The sequence below is a fragment of the Cervus elaphus genome, chromosome 9 (genome assembly GCF_910594005.1).
Source record: "Cervus elaphus chromosome 9, mCerEla1.1, whole genome shotgun sequence".
NCBI classification, from domain to species: Eukaryota; Metazoa; Chordata; class Mammalia; order Artiodactyla; family Cervidae; genus Cervus; species Cervus elaphus.
Genome location: NC_057823.1, coordinates 12,636,153 through 12,653,304, shown reverse-complemented (window position 1 = coordinate 12,653,304; position 17,152 = coordinate 12,636,153). Strand labels below are relative to the sequence as shown.

At 38.3% G+C, this 17,152-nt stretch overlaps 1 protein-coding gene across 1 annotated transcript; it reads right to left on the bottom strand.

Moving 5' to 3' along the window:
* Window positions 1-11,236: 11,236 nt before the first annotated feature.
* LOC122699886 (olfactory receptor 7A17-like) lies at window positions 11,237-12,106 on the bottom strand. The gene is made up of 2 exons (XM_043912314.1): window positions 11,752-12,106; window positions 11,237-11,466 (listed from the first exon to the last, which is right to left on the bottom strand). The coding sequence occupies exons 1-2, from the start codon at window positions 12,104-12,106 to the stop codon at window positions 11,237-11,239; spliced, it is 585 nt and encodes a 194-aa protein (XP_043768249.1).
* Window positions 12,107-17,152: the final 5,046 nt, after the last annotated feature.

The following is a 17,152-nucleotide window of genomic DNA, read 5'->3' as shown; positions in this document are numbered from 1 at the left end:
TGGCAACCCACTCCAGTATTCTTGCCTGGCGAATCCCATGGACAGAATGGCCTAGAGGGCTACAGTCCATGGGTCTCAAAGAGTTGGACAGGACTGAAGGGACTTAGCAAGCATGCACATATGTCAGCTAATTAGGCATATTTGCCTTTTGTTACTCCAGCCTCCAAGTACATGACTTCCCTTGGGGACACTGGGCTGGACACAATGCAATTATTTTTCTGTTGATTCTCTGCTACTAACTGATTGCATTATAAGTTGGGTGACTCAGTTTTTATCACTCCTTCCCCTTTAATTCTCCTGCTTTGAAAGCACTAAAGATCCCAGAATCTCATCACATCCCTGAGATCTAATTCTCCTTTAAACTATAACACTGAGGATTTGTCTTGACAAGTTCCCTTGAGTCTTCAAAGTTTTGATTTGTGGTAGAGAAAAAAAAAGAAAAAACTTCTGAAATCTTTAAAACTATGTTTTCCCTCTTGAGAACTGAGGACAACATTTCTCCTTCAGTATAAAATTGTGGGTATTATACTCCATGGATTTTTGCTAATTTCTCCAAGCAAATTGCAAGTTTCTCAGTTATATCAGAAGTCAACAGCTGCCCTTTAGTCTCTCATTATAAAATGTTTATAAATATAAGAAAAATATTTATATGTTGATATGATAAGTGAAAATTGCTCAGTCATGTCTGACTGTTTGCCCCACATGGCCTATACAATCCATGGAATTCTCCAGGCCAGAATCCTGGAGTTGGTATCCATTCCCTTCTCCAGAGCATCTTCCCAACCCAGGGATCAAACACAGGTGTCCCTCATTGCAGGCAAATTCTTTACCGGCTGAGCCACAGGGAAGCCCAGAAATCCTGGAGTGGGTAGCCTATCCCTTCTCCAACAGATCTTCCTGACACAGAAATTGAACCAGGGTCTCCTGCATTGCAGGTGGATTCTATACTAACTGAGTTATCAGAGAAACCTGATATGATATTAACATGACCATAAACCAGGCTTCCCAAGTAGCTCAATGTTAAAGAATATGGCTGCCAATGCAGGAGACATTAGAGATACAGGTTTGATCCCTGGGTCAGGAAGATTCCCTGGAGGAGGAAATGGCAACCCACTGCAGTATTCTTCCCTGGAGTATCCCATGGATGGAAGAGCCTGGCAGGCTACAGTTCATAGGGTTGCAACCAGTTGGACACAACTGAGTGACTAACACATGACCATTAAACAATCTTAACATGTTATAGTGATTGTCAAATTTAATTGTTCATATAGTGTGTTTTTTGAGGGAACACTTTTACGGACTCCATTCTCTGTTGTCAGATTGGAACTCAGAAGGATTTAATGTTTCGCTTAAAAGTACAAACCAAGCAAAGGCTGGAGTGGATTGAGATTTCTTAGTCCTGGAACTCTGTCCCAGTGATTCTCAATCAGACATGATTTTGACACTGGAGATACTTGGCAATATCTGAAGGGATGCTGCTAATCTCCTATAAACCACAGAAAAGCAGTGCAAACATTTCTCTTGCCCAAGGCAGCGTAAGAATGTGAGAAATCCTATTCCAGACTAGAGTATCTATAAATTCACTGTTCAAACAAATCACCAAGGTCTGTAGTTCAAATGCAGATTTGGATTCCTCAGGTCTCTAGTGGTCCAGGGACTGTGTTTCTGGTCATTTGAGCCAGAAAATCCGATTCCAGTTCAAATTCTTTACACCCTGAAAAAAAAAAAAAAACGGAATGCCTGTAACACTACCACTGGTGGTCCTTTTATACTTGCCACTCCAAATAATCTTTTCAGAGCCTTGTGTATGTCTTCGTGCCTTAGACTATAGATGAAGGGGCTCAGCATGGCTGTGATCACAGTGTACATCATGAGGTGATTGCACTTGACTCTGAGCAGAAGGGCATGAGTAGCCACAGGGCTGAGGTCCACTCAAAGCCTGTCCAATGAAAGATGGATACAAGTGAGAGATGAGTTGCACAGCTGGAAAGCACTTTGTACTTCCCTCAAGCTGATGGTATTCCAGATAGAGAGGAAACTATCTTAAAGGATCCCAGGTAAGACACTTGTTGTTCAGTCACTCAGTTGTATCTGACTCTTTGTGACCCCATGGATGGCAGCACGCCAGGCCTCCCTATCCATCACCAACTCCCAGAGCTTGCTCAAACTCATATCCATCGAGTTGGTAATGCAATCCAGCATTCTCATCTTCGGTTGTCCCCTTCTCCCCCTGCCTTTGATCTTTCCCAGCATCAAGGTCTTTTTTAACAAGTTAGCTCTTAGCATCAGATGGCCAAAATATTGGAGCTTGAACTTCAACATCAGTACTTCCAGTGAATATTCAGGATTGGTTTCCTTTAGGATTGACTCGTTTGATCTCCTTGCTGTCCAAGGGACTCTCAAGAGTCTTCTCCAACACCACAGTTCAGAAGCATCAAATCTTCAGTGCACAGACTTCTTTATGTTCCAACTCTCTCATCCATACATGACTACTGGAGAAACCATAGCTTTGACTAGATGGACTTCTTTTAGCAAAATCCCTGCTTTTTAATACACTGTCAAGGTTTGTCAAAGCTTTTCTTCCAAAGAGCAAATGTCTTTTAATTCCGTGACTGCAGTCACCATCTGCAGTGATTTTGGAGCCTAAGAAAATAAAGTCTCTTACCGTTTCCATTGTTGCCCCGTCTCTTTCCCTTGAAGTGATGGGACCAGATGCCCTGATCTTAGTGTTTTGAATGTTGAGTTTTAAGCATGCTTTTTCACTCTCCTCTTTCACTGCCATCAAGAGGCTCTTTAGTTCCTCTTCACTTTCTGCCATAAGGGTGGTGTCATCTGCATATCTGAGGTTATTGATGTTTCTCCTGGCAATCTTGATTCCAGCTTGTACTTCATCCAGCCCAGCATTTCTCATAATGTACTCTGCATTTAAGTTAAATAAGCAGAGTGACAATATACAGCCTTGACGTACTCCTTTCCCAGTTTGGAACCATTGGCAACCTGGAATATTACAGTTTCAAATTACATCATCATGTCTTTAAGAAAGGTGTCACAATTGACTAGTTGGACCTCCTATTTGCTTTTACAGGAAAAGTACAGAATTCCAAGAAGGCACAGAAGGACAGTTGCAACACTATTAATATTTGTAAGAAAGAATGCAGGGCACTCATGAACCAAACACCAGAACCAGCAATCCACAAAGTGTGTGTGTGTGTGGAGGGGGGTGGTGTTCATGGGGACAGAATAGTGCAGAGTTTGACAGACAGCCATGAAGTGGTCATAGATCTTTGTGATCAGTACAATGCTTTCCAAATCTACAAAAAGTAGGTAAAAGTATATTTACAGGTTATGGATTTGTGTTCTTTGGGATGATGGTGAATGTGAAACATATCCTAAATGAGCAGATTGGAAAAGAAGAATCATAGGGGTGTGTGGAGGTGGGAGTCAGAGATGGTGGCCAGGATAACAAGCAGGTTTCTAAGCACAGTGATCTGGCACATGTAGAGAAAAAGTGCAAATATCAGTTTGCTGCAGTTCTGGTTTCTCTGATAATTGCAGAAGAAGAGATTTTGAAATTCGTGTATCATTTCCTGGTCTCACGTGACCCTCATTAACTTGTTGATTTTTCCTCTTTGATAATAGCCATTCTTACTGTGGAAGGTGGACCTCATTGTAATTTTGGTTTCTGTTTCTTTGAAGATTAGTGATGTTAAGCCTCTTCTCATGAGTCTGTTGGCCATTCATATGTCTTCCTTGGAAGAAAATGTCTATTGAGGGTCCTCTACCCATTTTTAATATGGTTCTTTCTTTCATTATTTTTAATTGAGTTGACTTAGTCTGATATATATTTTAAGTTTTCTGTTTCTATTAACTTAATCGTTTGGGTACTTTTGCCTTCTCATTTCAAGTAGAAGAGAAGACTTCAACTTTGCTTATAAGACAGTTCTGGGTACTGAACTCCCTCAGCTGTTCTTTATCTGAGAGAGCCTTTATTCCTTCTTCATATCTGAAGGATACCTTTTCTGGGTGGAGGATTATTGACTAACAGGTTTTATATCACAATTGTTTGAGAATGATACTTCATTCTCTCTTGGACTGTGGAGTCTCTGCTAAGAAATTTGTTGATAACCCAATGTGGGTATCGTTGCAGGATGCTCACTTTTTTTCTGGATACCATTAATGATCTTTCTTTTTAATAACTTTTATTGACATGTAATTGATTTACAATGTCATATTAGTTACAGGAGTACAGTAATATATATATATTCCTTTTTAGATTCTTTTTCCGTTATAGATTATTATAAGATATTGAGTTTATTTCCTTATATTTAATTCCCTAGGTCCTTGTTGATTGCCTATTTTATATATATATATGCTAGTATATAAAAACAGCATTCTTTCTCTGACTTTTGAAAAAAGAATTTATTTATTTATTTGCTGTATTTTTGGCTGCCCTGAGTCTTCCTTGCTCTGTGGAGGCTTTCTCTGGTTGCAGAACTGGGGACACTACTCTTCACTGTGGTACGAGGACTTCTCACGGTGCTGACCTCTCCTGCTGCAGAGTGCGGGCAACACACGACAGGCTCAGCAGCTGTGGTGCCCCGGCTTCGTGACTCTGGGGCGTGTGGAAACTTTCCAGACCAGGGATCGAACCCAATGCCTGTTCCTGCCTTGGCAGGCAGATTATTGCTTACTGCACCACCAGGGAAGTCTTTCCTTTCATTGACTTTTGACAGTTTTAATACATGTGTGTTGGAGAAGGTCTTTTGCATTGAGACTTTTATGTGTCCTATTATAATACCTTTGTGGGTGTGTGCATTTGGTTCCTTCTGCAGACTTGGAAAATTCTCAGCTATTATTTCTGTACATAATCTCTCTGTTCCTTTCTCCCTCTCTTCTGCTTTTGAGACACCCAGTATACTTCTTACCTGTTCTAGTAGAGTCAGAAGTTTCTCAGAGAATATTTTCATTTAAAAAAAAAAAATCTTAGTTCTGTCCTCACATCTACCTGAATCAGTCTACCTTTGAACTCACTCTCTCTCTTTCCCATATGGTCTCCATTTCCAGTGCTTGGCAATTCATCCTTCATCTAATTTACTGAGTTCTTCAACACCAGAATTTCTGTTTACTTACGTTTAAGATCTTTCATCATTTTGGAAACCGTTCCTTATGTTCATTATTTTTATTCCTCATCTAACTGAAGTGTCTTTGTGAGTTTTCTTGTAGCTTGTTGAGCATCTTCATGACACTATTTTGAATTCTCCACTTGCTTGATCACAATCTTTCATGCCTTTAAATTATTTCATGGAAAACTGCCATTTTCTTTTTGTGATTCCATGTTACTGTGGTTTTTCATGGTGTGCAGTGGGTTGCTCTTCTGTCCGTGCATTTGAAGGAGCACTGTTTTCTTATGTAGGTAAAGCCTTATATACTTTGATTCTAACAATTCAACAGATTGCTAACAGAGGCCCTTTTATGATTTTCAATTAAGTGATTTTGTGGCACAAGTTTTTGGTTTCTTTCACATGAGCTGCTTCTGGCTATATTTGAGGAACTGCATGTTTTGCATTTCATGGCCTCTTCCAGAGGCGTTGTCACTGTCCTTGCCATCAATGTTTGTGCCTCCAGCATCACTGCTGACCTGGTGTTGTCAGTGTCCCTGATGTGCTGGCATCTTTGCTGGGGGCCCCAGAGTGGTTGGTGCTATTGCCACACCCAGGGTGACCTTGTTTGAGGGCCCCCCCCCCACTGATGACAGGTTCCCTGTGACTACAGGTGCTGTTGCATCCAGGAGGCCAGGGTTACAGGCACCACCCCCAGGGGTACTACCAGGTGCTCTGGGGCTATGGGCTCAGTTGCCTCAGCCATGGGGGTGGGATCAGCATCACTGCCTCTCCTGTTCCCCTGGTTCTACCTCCTCTATGTGAAAAATCTGCTCAGCTTCAGATGTACAACTGTGTGTATCTCTGGTGTGCTGACATGTTGGGTAGAAAAAACTTTAGTTATGGATGATGTTATCTACAAGTTGTAGATTGAAGGGGAGAGACAAAGGGAGTGTCTTCTGCCATCATAATACTGGCGTCACCAATGATAAACATTTCCCCCCAAGCTGTAAGATTAAAATTGGGGCTTCCCAGGGGGCTCAGTGGTTAAGAATCCACCTGCCAATGCAGGAGATGCAGGTTCCATCCCAGGGTCAAGAAAATACCCAGAAGGGGAAATGGCAACCCACTCCAGTATTCTTGCCTGGAGAATCCCATAGACAGAGAAGCCTGGGGAGCTACAGTCCATGGGGTCACAAAGATCAGACACCACTGAGGACACATGAATAAGCATAAGATTAAAATACACAAATAAATGGAGTAGACTATCATATATTAGTGAGGAAAGAATTGCTACATGGCTCCATACAACCTCATGGATGAGCTTTAGAGTTCCAACCTATAGAACTACAGAGAAACATAGGCTCATGAGAAACTGAGCAGAGATCAGAACAATTCCTTAATATTAAATCTCATTTGATAATAAAGAGATGATATTAGAACAGTTCCTGTTAGGATGAGTGGTTATGTGGCAACAAGTAACTGAATAAAATACAAAATGGTATAGAACTGAGATCAACTTTAATGATGTCTTTCTATGCATTTATTCTGATCTTTAAAGATAGCATTCACTACTCTGCTTTTTTAAATTGTATTACAGATAATTATATTAAAAAACTATTCCATTGCAGTTTCCTCCCAGGTAAGCAGGATATTGGCAAGCATGTTTGCACAAACTGTGTCCTGAGCCACATGACTAGGTAGGTGGTCAAGCTCTCTAGTGAGTCATCTTTGATCATGAGGTATATACACATACTATACATATAGAAAGATTTGACCCTTGAATAATGCAGACTTTGGAGCAATGGCACCTTGTGCAATTGAAAATCTGGCTGTAACACTGAAATCAACCCTCATTATGCATAGCTTCACACCATATGATTCAGTCAACCCTTTTATAAAGTTATATAATTTGCCTTGAATTTTACTTGTACACTTTTTTTTAAATTTAAATCATTTATTTATTTTACTTTACAACATTGTATTTGTTTTGCCATACACTGACTTGAATCTGCCATGGGTGTACATGTGTTCCCCATCCTCAACCCCACTCCCAACTCCTGCTCCATCCCAACCCTCTGGGTCACCCCAGGGCACCAGCCCCAAACATCTTGTATCATGTATCGAACCTGGACTGGTGATTCATTTCACATATGATAATTTACATGTTTCAATGCCATTCTCCCATATCATCCTGCCCTCGCCCTCTCCCACAGAGTCCAAACGACTGTTCAATACATCTGTGTCTCTCTTGCTGTCTCGCATACAGGGTTGTAGTTACCATCTTTCTAAATTCCATATATATGTGTTAGTATACTGTATTGGTGTTTATCTTTCTGGCTTACTTCACTCTGAAAAATAGGCTCCAGTTTCATCCACCTCATTAGAACTGATTCATATATATTCTTTTTAATGGCTGAGTAATATTCCATTGTGTATATGTACCACAGCTTTCTTATCCATTCGTCTGCTGATGGGCATCTAGGTTGCTTCCATGTCCTGGCTATTATAAACAGTGCTGCAATGAACATTGGGATACACGTGTCTCTTTCAATTCTGGTTTCCTCAGTGTGTATCCCCAGTAGTCGGATTGCTGGGTCATATGACAGTTCTATTTCCAGTTTTTTTAAGAATCTCCACACTGTTCTCCATAGTGGCTGTACTAGTTTTCACTCCCGCTGACAGTGTAAGAGGGTTCCCTTTTCTCCACACCCTTTCCAGCATTTATTGCTTGTAGAATTTTGGATAGCAGCCATTCTTACTGGCATGAGAGGGTACCACGTTGTGGTTTTGATTTGCATTTCTCTGATAATGAGTGATGTTGAGCATCTTTTCATGTATTTGTTAGCCATCTGTATGTCTTCTTTGGAGAAATGTCTGTTTAGTTCTTTGGCCCACACATTGATTGGGTCTTTTATTTTTCTGAAACTGAGATGCAGGAGTTGCTTATATATTTTTGAGATTAATTCTTTGTCTGTTGCTTCATTTGCTATTTTTTTTCTCACACTCTGAAGGCTGTCTTTTCCCTTTGCTTATAGTTTCCTGTGTTGTGCAGAAGCTTTTAATTTTAATTAGATCCCATTTGTTTAATTTTGCTTTTATTTTCAATATACTGGGAGGCGAGTCATAGAGGATCCTGCTGTGATTTATGTCGGAGAGTGTTTTGCCTATGTTTTCCTCTACTAGTTTTATAGTTTCTGGTCTTACATTTAGATCTTTAATCCATTTTGAATTTATTTTTGTATATGGTGTTAGAAAGTGTTCTAGTTTCATTCTTTTACAAGTGCTTGACCAGTTTTCCCAGCACCACTTGTTAAAGAGATTGTCTTTTTTCCATTGTATATCCTTGCCTCATTTGTCGAAGATAAGGTGTCCATAAGTAAGTGGATTTATCTCTGGGCTTTCGATTTTGTTCCATTGATCTATATTTCTGTCTTTGTGCCAGTACCATACTGTCCTGATGACTGTGGCTTTGTAGTAGAGTCTGAAGCCAGGCAGGTTGATTCCTCCAGTTCCATTCTTCTTTCTCAAGATTGCATTGACTATTTGAGGTTTTTTGTATTTCCATACAAATTGTGAAATTATTTGTTCTAGTACTCTGAAAAATACCATTGGTAGCTTAATAGGGCTTGCATTGAATCTATAGATTGCTTTGGGTAGTATACTCATTTTCACTACATTGATTCTTCTGATGCATGAGCATGGTATATTTCTCCATCTATTTGTGTCCTCTTTGATTTCTTTCATCACTGTTTTATAGTTTTCTATATATAGGTCTTTTTTTTTATTTAGGTAGATTTATTCCTAAGTATTTTATTCTTTTCATTTCAATGGTCAATGTAATTGTTACCTCTATTTCTCTTTCTGTTCTCTCATTGTTAGTGTATAGGAATGCAAGGAATTTCTGTGTATTAATTTTATATCCTGCAACTTTACTATATTCATTGATTAGCCCTAGTAATTTTCTGGTAGATTCTTTAGGGTTTTCTCTGTAGAGGGTCATGTCATATGCAAACCGTGAGAGTTTTACTTCTTTTCCAATCTGGATTCATTTTATTTCTTTTTCTGCTCTGATTGCAGTGGCCATAACTTCCAAAACTCTGTTGAATAGTAGTGGCAAGAGTGGGCAGCCTTGTCCCTTGTCTTGTTCCTGACTTTAGGGGAAATGCTTTCAATTTTTTACCATTGAGAATACTGTTTGCTGAGGTTTTGTCATATGTAGCTTTTATTATGTTGAGGTATGGTCCTTCTAGTCCTGCTTTCTGGAGGGTTTTTTTTTTAATCATAAATGGATTAAAAGCCTTTGAATTTTGTCAAAGGCTTTCTCTACATCTATTGAGATAATCATATGGTTTTTATCTTTCAATTTGCTAATATGGTGTATTACATTGATTGATTTGCGTATATTGTAGAATCTTTGCATCTCTGGGATAAAGCCTACTTGGTCATGATGTATGATGTTTTTCATATATTGTTGGATTCTGTTTGCTAGTATTTTGTTAAGGATTTTTGCATCTATGTTCATCAGTGATATTGACCTATAATTTTCTTTTTTTGTGACATCTTTGTCAGGTTTTGGTATTAAGGTGATGCTGACATCATAGAATGTGTTTGGAAGTTTACCTTTTTCTGCAATTTTCTGGAAGAGTTTCGGTAGGATAGGTTTTAGCTCTTCTCTAAATTTTTGGTAGAATTCAGCTGTGAAGCCGTCTGGTCCTGGGCTTTTGTTTGTTGGAAATTTTCCTACTGCAGTTTCAATTCCCATGCTTGTGATGGGTCTGTTGAGATTTTCTATTTCTTCCTGGTTCAATTTTGGAAAGTTGTACTTTTCTAAGAATGTGTCCATTTCTTCCAAGTTGTCCATTTTATTTGCATTTAGATGCTGATAATAGTCACTTATGATTCTTTGTATTTATGTGTTGCCTCTTGTGATCTCTCTATTTTCATTTCTAATTTTGTTGATTTGATTTTTCTCCCTTTGTTTCTTGATGAGTCTGGCTAATGGTTTTTCAATTTTATTTACCTTCTCAAAGAACCAGCTTTTGGTTTTGTTAATTTTTGCTATGGTATCTTTTGCTTCTTTTGCATTTATTTCTGCCCCAATTTTTAATATTTCTTTCCTTCTACTAACCCTCAGATTTTTCATTTCTTCTTTTTCAAGTTGTTTTAGGTGTAGAATTAGGTTATTTATTTGGCTTTTTTCTTGTTTCTTGAGGTATGCCTGTATTGCTATGAACCTTCCCCTTATCACTGCTTTTACAGTGTCCCATAGGTTTTGGGTTGTTCTGTTTTCATTTTCATTCATTTCTATGCATATTTTGATTTCTTTTTTGATTTATTCTGTGATTTGTGTGTTGTTCAGGCTCTATATGTTGTAATTTTTAATAGTTTTTCTCCTGTAATTGACATCTAATCTTACTGCATTGTGGTCAGAACAGATGCTTGGAATGATTTCAATTTTTTTTTTTTTTTTTTAATTTCCCAATGCTAGATTTATGGCCCAGGATGTGATCTATCCTGGAGATGGTTCTAGTGTGTGCTTGAGAAAGAGGTGAAATTCATTGTTTTGGGGTGAAATGTCCTATAGATATCAATTAGGTCTAACTGGTCGATTATATCATTTGAAGTTTGTGTTTCCTTGTTAATTTTCTGTTTAGCTGATCTATCCATAGGTGTGAGTGGAGTATTAAAACCTCCGACTATTATTGTGTTATTGTTAATTTCCCCTTTCATACTTATTAGCACTTGACTTACATAATGTGTGTACAATTTTTTATATGAGTAATATATCTCATGACAGATTTTTTTCCAGAAAGCAAGGCAAAAATTACTCGGGATGACATTTGTCATTTAAGAAAGTATTATTCCTCAAGTCACTCCACAAAAAATAGAAATGTCCAAATATTTCATATGCAGAGTTTGGAAAATTTTGAAGTAGAAAAAAGCAGAACTTAAAAAAAAAAATACCTAAATGACAGAATGAAAAGAAAGTCTAATAAAGTGAGTAACTGAGATTGTATAGAAATGCTGAATTTTTATAAAAATGGACATCCAAGGAAATAAGTAGAAGGAGCAAATTTTACTCCACAATGAGAAGAGTGTCACAATTACTGATCCCCAGGCTTTGAACAATGCAATCAAGGGCACTTCATCTGCCCCAGGACAGTTGGCCTTTTTATACCTACTATTCCACAGACTCTCTTCAGAGCCCCCTTTATGTCTTTGTTCCTCAGACTGTAGATGAATGGGTTCAGCATGGGTGTGACTACAGTGTACATCACAGAGGCTGTTGCACTTGAGTGTGAGCTGTGTGTAGCAGCAGAGCTAAGGTACACCCCTAGGCTCGTACAATAAAATAATAAGACAACTGAGAGATGAGATGCACAAGTGGAAAATGCTTTAAACTTTCCCTGAGTTGATGAGATTCTTCTTATGGAAGAGACTATCTTAGAGTAAGAGTAAAGGATACCAGCAAGCGGCCCCCCAGCTAGAAGCACTGATTCCGAACACATCACCATGTCATTCAGAAAGGTGTCAGAACAGGCAAGTTGGACCATCTGATTGAGTTCACAAAAAAAGTGGGGAATTTCCACCTCTCCACAGAAGGTCAGTCGCAAAACCATTAAGCTTTGTAACAAGGAATACATAGCACTCATTATCCAGGATACCAATACCAGCAGTCCACAGAGCCAAGGGTTCATGATGACTGTGTAGTGCAGGGGGTGGCAGATGGCCACAAAGCGGTCATAGGCCATCACTGTCAGGAGGAAGTCATCTAATCCTGCAAAGAATATGTAAAAATACGCCTGGATGATACAGCCTTCATAGGTTATGACTTTGCTCTGGGTCTGGATATTCTGCAGCATCTTTGGGATGGTGGTGGAGGTGAAGCAGATGTCTACAAAGGACAGGTTGGAGAGGAAGAAGTACATGGGGGTGTGAAGGTGGGAGTCAGAGATGGTGACCAGGATAATGAGCAGGTTTCCAAACACAGCGATCAGGTACATGGAGAGGAAAAGCCCAAAGATGAGGGGCTGCAATTCTGGATCCTCTGAGAATCCCAGAAGAAAAAATTCAGAAAATTGTGTATTGTTACCTGGTTCCATGTGGTGGAGGTGACTACCAAGAAAAAAGAAAATAACATGAGTAATTTTCACACAAATTGGCATAACTCACATAGTGCAATTTCTATTTTCCTCTCAATCAATTTACTTTAATATCTTGTGTTTAGAAAAGTTCTATTTCATCTCTACTTGGGCATTTTTGATCCATTCTCAGCATATTCCCCCAAAAATCATGAATTCTACAGCTGTAATGAGAAATAATTTCATACATTTGAAGAATATATATTGACTGTCAACAATGTTCAAAGCACATATTGTTTAGTTGCTAAGCCGGCTCTCTCACTTTTGAGACCACCTGAACTGTATGTAGCCTGCCGGGCTCCTCTGTCCACGGGATTTCTCAGGCAAGAATACTGGAATGGGGTGCCATTTCCTTCTCCAGGTGATCTTCTCAACCCAGGGACTGAACCTGCCTCTCCTGCATTACCAGGTAGATTCTCTACCACTGAGCCACCTGTCAAGTCCCTCCAAACAAACATAGGTAACACATACATGGTGCTGAAAAACGGAACGTTTCACAATCTTGTGATGGTGAAAAATGATGTGCAAATATAATATAATATGTCAAGTAATAACAGTTGCTCTGAAGAAAACAAAACTATATATAAAAGAGACCATAGGAGGTATTTTCAGGTACTGAGTGTTCAGGTAAGGCTAGCAAGCAAGGTGATAATTGGACAGATAGCTCAAGAAAGGGAGAGAAGGATCTAGTATGATATGAAGAGAAATATGTGCCTGGAGAGGGAATGGCCACTTCAAAAGACCTAAGGAAAATACTTGTTTCTTGTACTTTATGAATTTGGTTGCAAAAGCATCCTGTGAATTAAAACTTCTCCCATCCTTAGTACCTTCTGCTGACTGAGGTCTGGGCTCTGTGCGAAGGCACCTTAATATATGAGTCCAAGAGCCTCTGCTTTAAGAACTGCTCTCAATGCACAAGCGCACATGCACACACACACACACACACACACACACACACACACACACACACACACACACACTCACACCATGTCCTCCTGGGCTATGTTCCTACCACACCTTTCTTACCCATAACCACCCTTCTCACAGTATATACCGTTATAACTCAAGCTGATCATGTCAGATCACCTTTCTCCTACAGAATATATAAATGTTACCCAGAAATTCTAGTTCTTAGACTGCCCATGGGCCAATACGCTTGGGGTTCATTTTTATGATCACTTTCAACTTTGTATTTAGAGAAATATAAAACGTGTGTGTGTGTGTGTGTGTGCATGTGAAAGAGAGGTGGAGGGAGAGAAAGAGGGTAATGAAACAGACATTAGAAGGTAAAAGATTTAATAAACTCTAATGGTCCCTGAGACTATGTGATGAATTAAAGCTTTCTTTGTTTGGCAGCATTCCAATTCCAGTTATCTCTACTTGATGTCCAGGAAAAATAATTTTTGAAAAGAAAAATACATGTTTTCCTCAAAAGAAACAGTTATACTTTTATAATGAAAGAAACCTGAAATATGTGACTACCCCAAAAGAAAAATGGGCAAAGTAAATAAACCAACTAAAATGAATACACAAATGAAAACAGCAAAAGCTAAACAAGTTTTATATAAAGCAACAGAAGATGTTTTCCCCAAATCTTTTCCACTTCTTTGACCAATTTTTTTACTGTTCTATAGGGAATGAGGCAGGCTGTTTCCCAGTGTCCTTATGGGGCATCATGTGTTTGTTATTCTTGGAGTTTAAGCACTATCGTATTTTTAAAGTAAATCTGATGAGCATACCCCAATGCTATTCTGGTCTTTGCTCAACATGAAAAGACTTTTCAAACTATAGACTGTAAATGCTACAGACACCATGTCAATCCATCCTTTTGTCCTGAATAAATTTTTTCATAGGATTCATGCCTGAAGATGTTTTATTATATTGTAATAGATGTTCATTGTACTATTATCTCACCATGGCAATGCAAAATCCTAATCATCAGAGACTTCAACTGCTATGGTCACTATTGTACTTTCAGAAAGATATGTGAATACATGTGCACTTATATAGAATCAGGGGCTTTCCAGGTGGCGCTAGTGGTAAAGAACCTGCCTGACAATGCAGGAGGCATAAAGGAGGCAGGTTCAATTCCTGGGTCAGGAAGATCCCCTGGAGGAGGGAATGCAAGCCACTCCAGTATTCTTGTCTGGAGAATCCCATGGACAGAGGAGACTTGTGGGCTACAGTCCATACCGTCACAAAGATATATGACAGAAGACATTTAGCACGCACTCAGGCAAACAGAAACGTATTTAAATATATGTGAAGTTACAAAATAAACGGAATTGCAGGAAAAATAACTGAATAAATTAATTCCAAAGCAATTGTATTTTTAAAAAATGAATAGAGTTTCACAAATACTAACTCAAACAATATTAAAATAGTAATGATTTACTGATATCCAATAGAATAATAATTAAATTGGGAAATGTGTAAACATGAATATAAGATATAATGTTCCTGAAAATTATGGCACATATTATATTCTAGTTATTACATACTGAATGAATCAGGATTTACTTCTCAATTATAGATTTCATTAAATACATATAAGATTGTACTTCAATTTGGGAAGATTAGATTATCAAATAAATCAGAGGGATTACCTATCCAATATAAAAACCAGTACTTTTTGGTGACTACCTAGAAAGCTACACACTAAAATCCACAAGTGTGCTGAACTGTCTTAAAGCAAGAAATCCAGCATAAGACAGATGTATTTAACTAAGTAAAATGGAAAGCATTTTTGTGGCAAAACAGTCCCCAAAAGGTCAACTGAGAAACAACAATTCATAAAAATCATTTCAAAAGCTAATAGTGGTAGAATAAGAGGTTTATATTATGTGGGCATATAATAATAAAATGAACACATCAAAATGACAATTCAAGGTATTAATTTTTTATCAATCTCAGTAACAGTTAAGAAAAGAGCACTTTTCCACACCCATCCATGTGGGGAAATCCTTACAGAGTTGTCACACAGTTTACAGTGGTACTTTGAAAGAGGGAGCAAAGGTGCACTATCTATATTTGCAGACAGAAATTTAAAATGTTGCACTGTTGGGAAAACCATCTGAACAACGGCACAGATAGTAAAAGTACAGAAGCTCTTTACCTGGAGGCGTCTCAGTCTCAGCACTGGTGACATTCTCAGACAAGCTGTTCTCTGTGGTAGGGTCTGCCCTGGGTCCTCAGGATGCCTAGAGCATCCCTGACCTCCACCCAATGTTCCCAGAGTAACAGAAAGATATTTCTACAAGCTTTGTTCAGTGTTCCCAGGGAAACAAAGTTGCTCTTGCTTAGAAACACAGTTTAAATTTAACAATCTCAAACTTTTTTTTTAGGAATAATATAATAGCAACCTGAAGAGAAAGATTAGGAAAGACAGTCTGCAGTGTGAGTACCACAGCCCCTTATGAAATACTAAAGAGCTATTGACATATTGAACCCGTATTGTATGGAATACTAGTTGATTGGAAGAAAATCCCTGGGGCATTATTAACCAGTAGGGGAAAGGGGAAACAGGTAGGAAAGAAAAAAAAAAAAAAAAAAACTGCACTGAATCAAGAGTATCTGTGATGTGCATAGGATTCTATTCAAACATTTGTCAAAAAGTGTATGAATAAGTGTTTGTACCTAATACAGAAAGAAAAGTTTAAAAGAAACCAAGCATATGTGGGACAATGTTACTGAGAATAAAGCTAGGTTAAGTGGTACTGGTTTCAAAATAACTGAATGTAACAAGATTGAATGAATATCTATAACTAAGTTTCATAAAGAACTGAACAGTAATGATTTAATGATACCAACATTGGCCACTAATTTAATGTTAAATTGACAAAGAACTGGAAATAAAATAAGAGGAGGTATTTTAAATGCAAGGAGGAAGCAGTAATCAAGTTAATTTTTTTCTTAAATAAAGATAGATGGATTCAAATATGTTCATGAAAGACAAAGGTGACACTTAATCAAATGGTTAAAAAATTATTTTTACATGATGTCCAAAGGTAATAGAACTTTTAGAAATACATTTAACCACAAAAGATTAAAAGGAGCAATAGGGAAGAAGAGAGTGAAAGTTAGAAATGTGTTTAATAGGTGGTTGTGTGTGTGTGCGTGTGTGTGTGTGTGTGTGTGTGTGTGTTAAGTTGCTAGAGTCATGTCCAACTCTTTGCAACCCTATGGACCACAGCCCAGGAGGCTCCTCTGTACACTGGATTCTCCAGGCATGAATACTGGAGAGGGTTGCCATGCCCTCCTCCAAGAGATCTTCTAGACCCAGGGATCCAGCTATTTTTCTTATGTTTCCTGCATTGGAAGTGGGGTTCTTTACCACTAGTGCCACCTAGGAAGCCCATAATAAGTGATTAATTAACACTATAAAATATGCAGGAAAACAATCACTCTCATGTTTTTAAAACAAGTATCGTCAAGTGAAGAATATTACAGTGACAGCTCAATTATTTCAATAAAAAAATGTAAAAAGCAATGGAGAGAACACCATATGACTGACTGACTGCATAAATTTTATAAATTACCAAACATTCTCACAAATACACTTATATATACATAAAATAACTAAATGGCAAGCATTTTGTGGAAAGAAAATAAAGCCTCCAATTCATTTTGAATAATGTGAGCAAAGACAGGAATAAAAACACTCCAACTGCAACATACAAAGTGTTCTCACAGACAGTTTTTGATCAACATAGTAAATGTGTAACAGAGATAAATATATATGTGTATGTGTGTGTTTGTGTGTGCTCAGTCGGTTCCAACTCTTTCAATATAAGAATGCATATAAAACTTTTCAGCAAAGGTCTTTCCCAATTGCCCAGGGGGTAAAGAATCTGCCCCCAATGCAGGAGACAAGGGAAATGTGGATTTCATACCTGGATGGGAATGATC

Bases quoted from the DNA above. Each gene is read 5' to 3' on its own strand.
- LOC122699886 (XM_043912314.1), bottom strand. From the start codon at position 12,106: ATGTACCTGATCGCTGTGTTTGGAAACCTGCTCATTATCCTGGTCACC. The intron at 11,467-11,751 runs GTGCTATGTATT...CTCATCTCTCAG, and splicing joins ATTGGTATCCTGGATAATGA to TTGTCTTATTATTTTATTGT.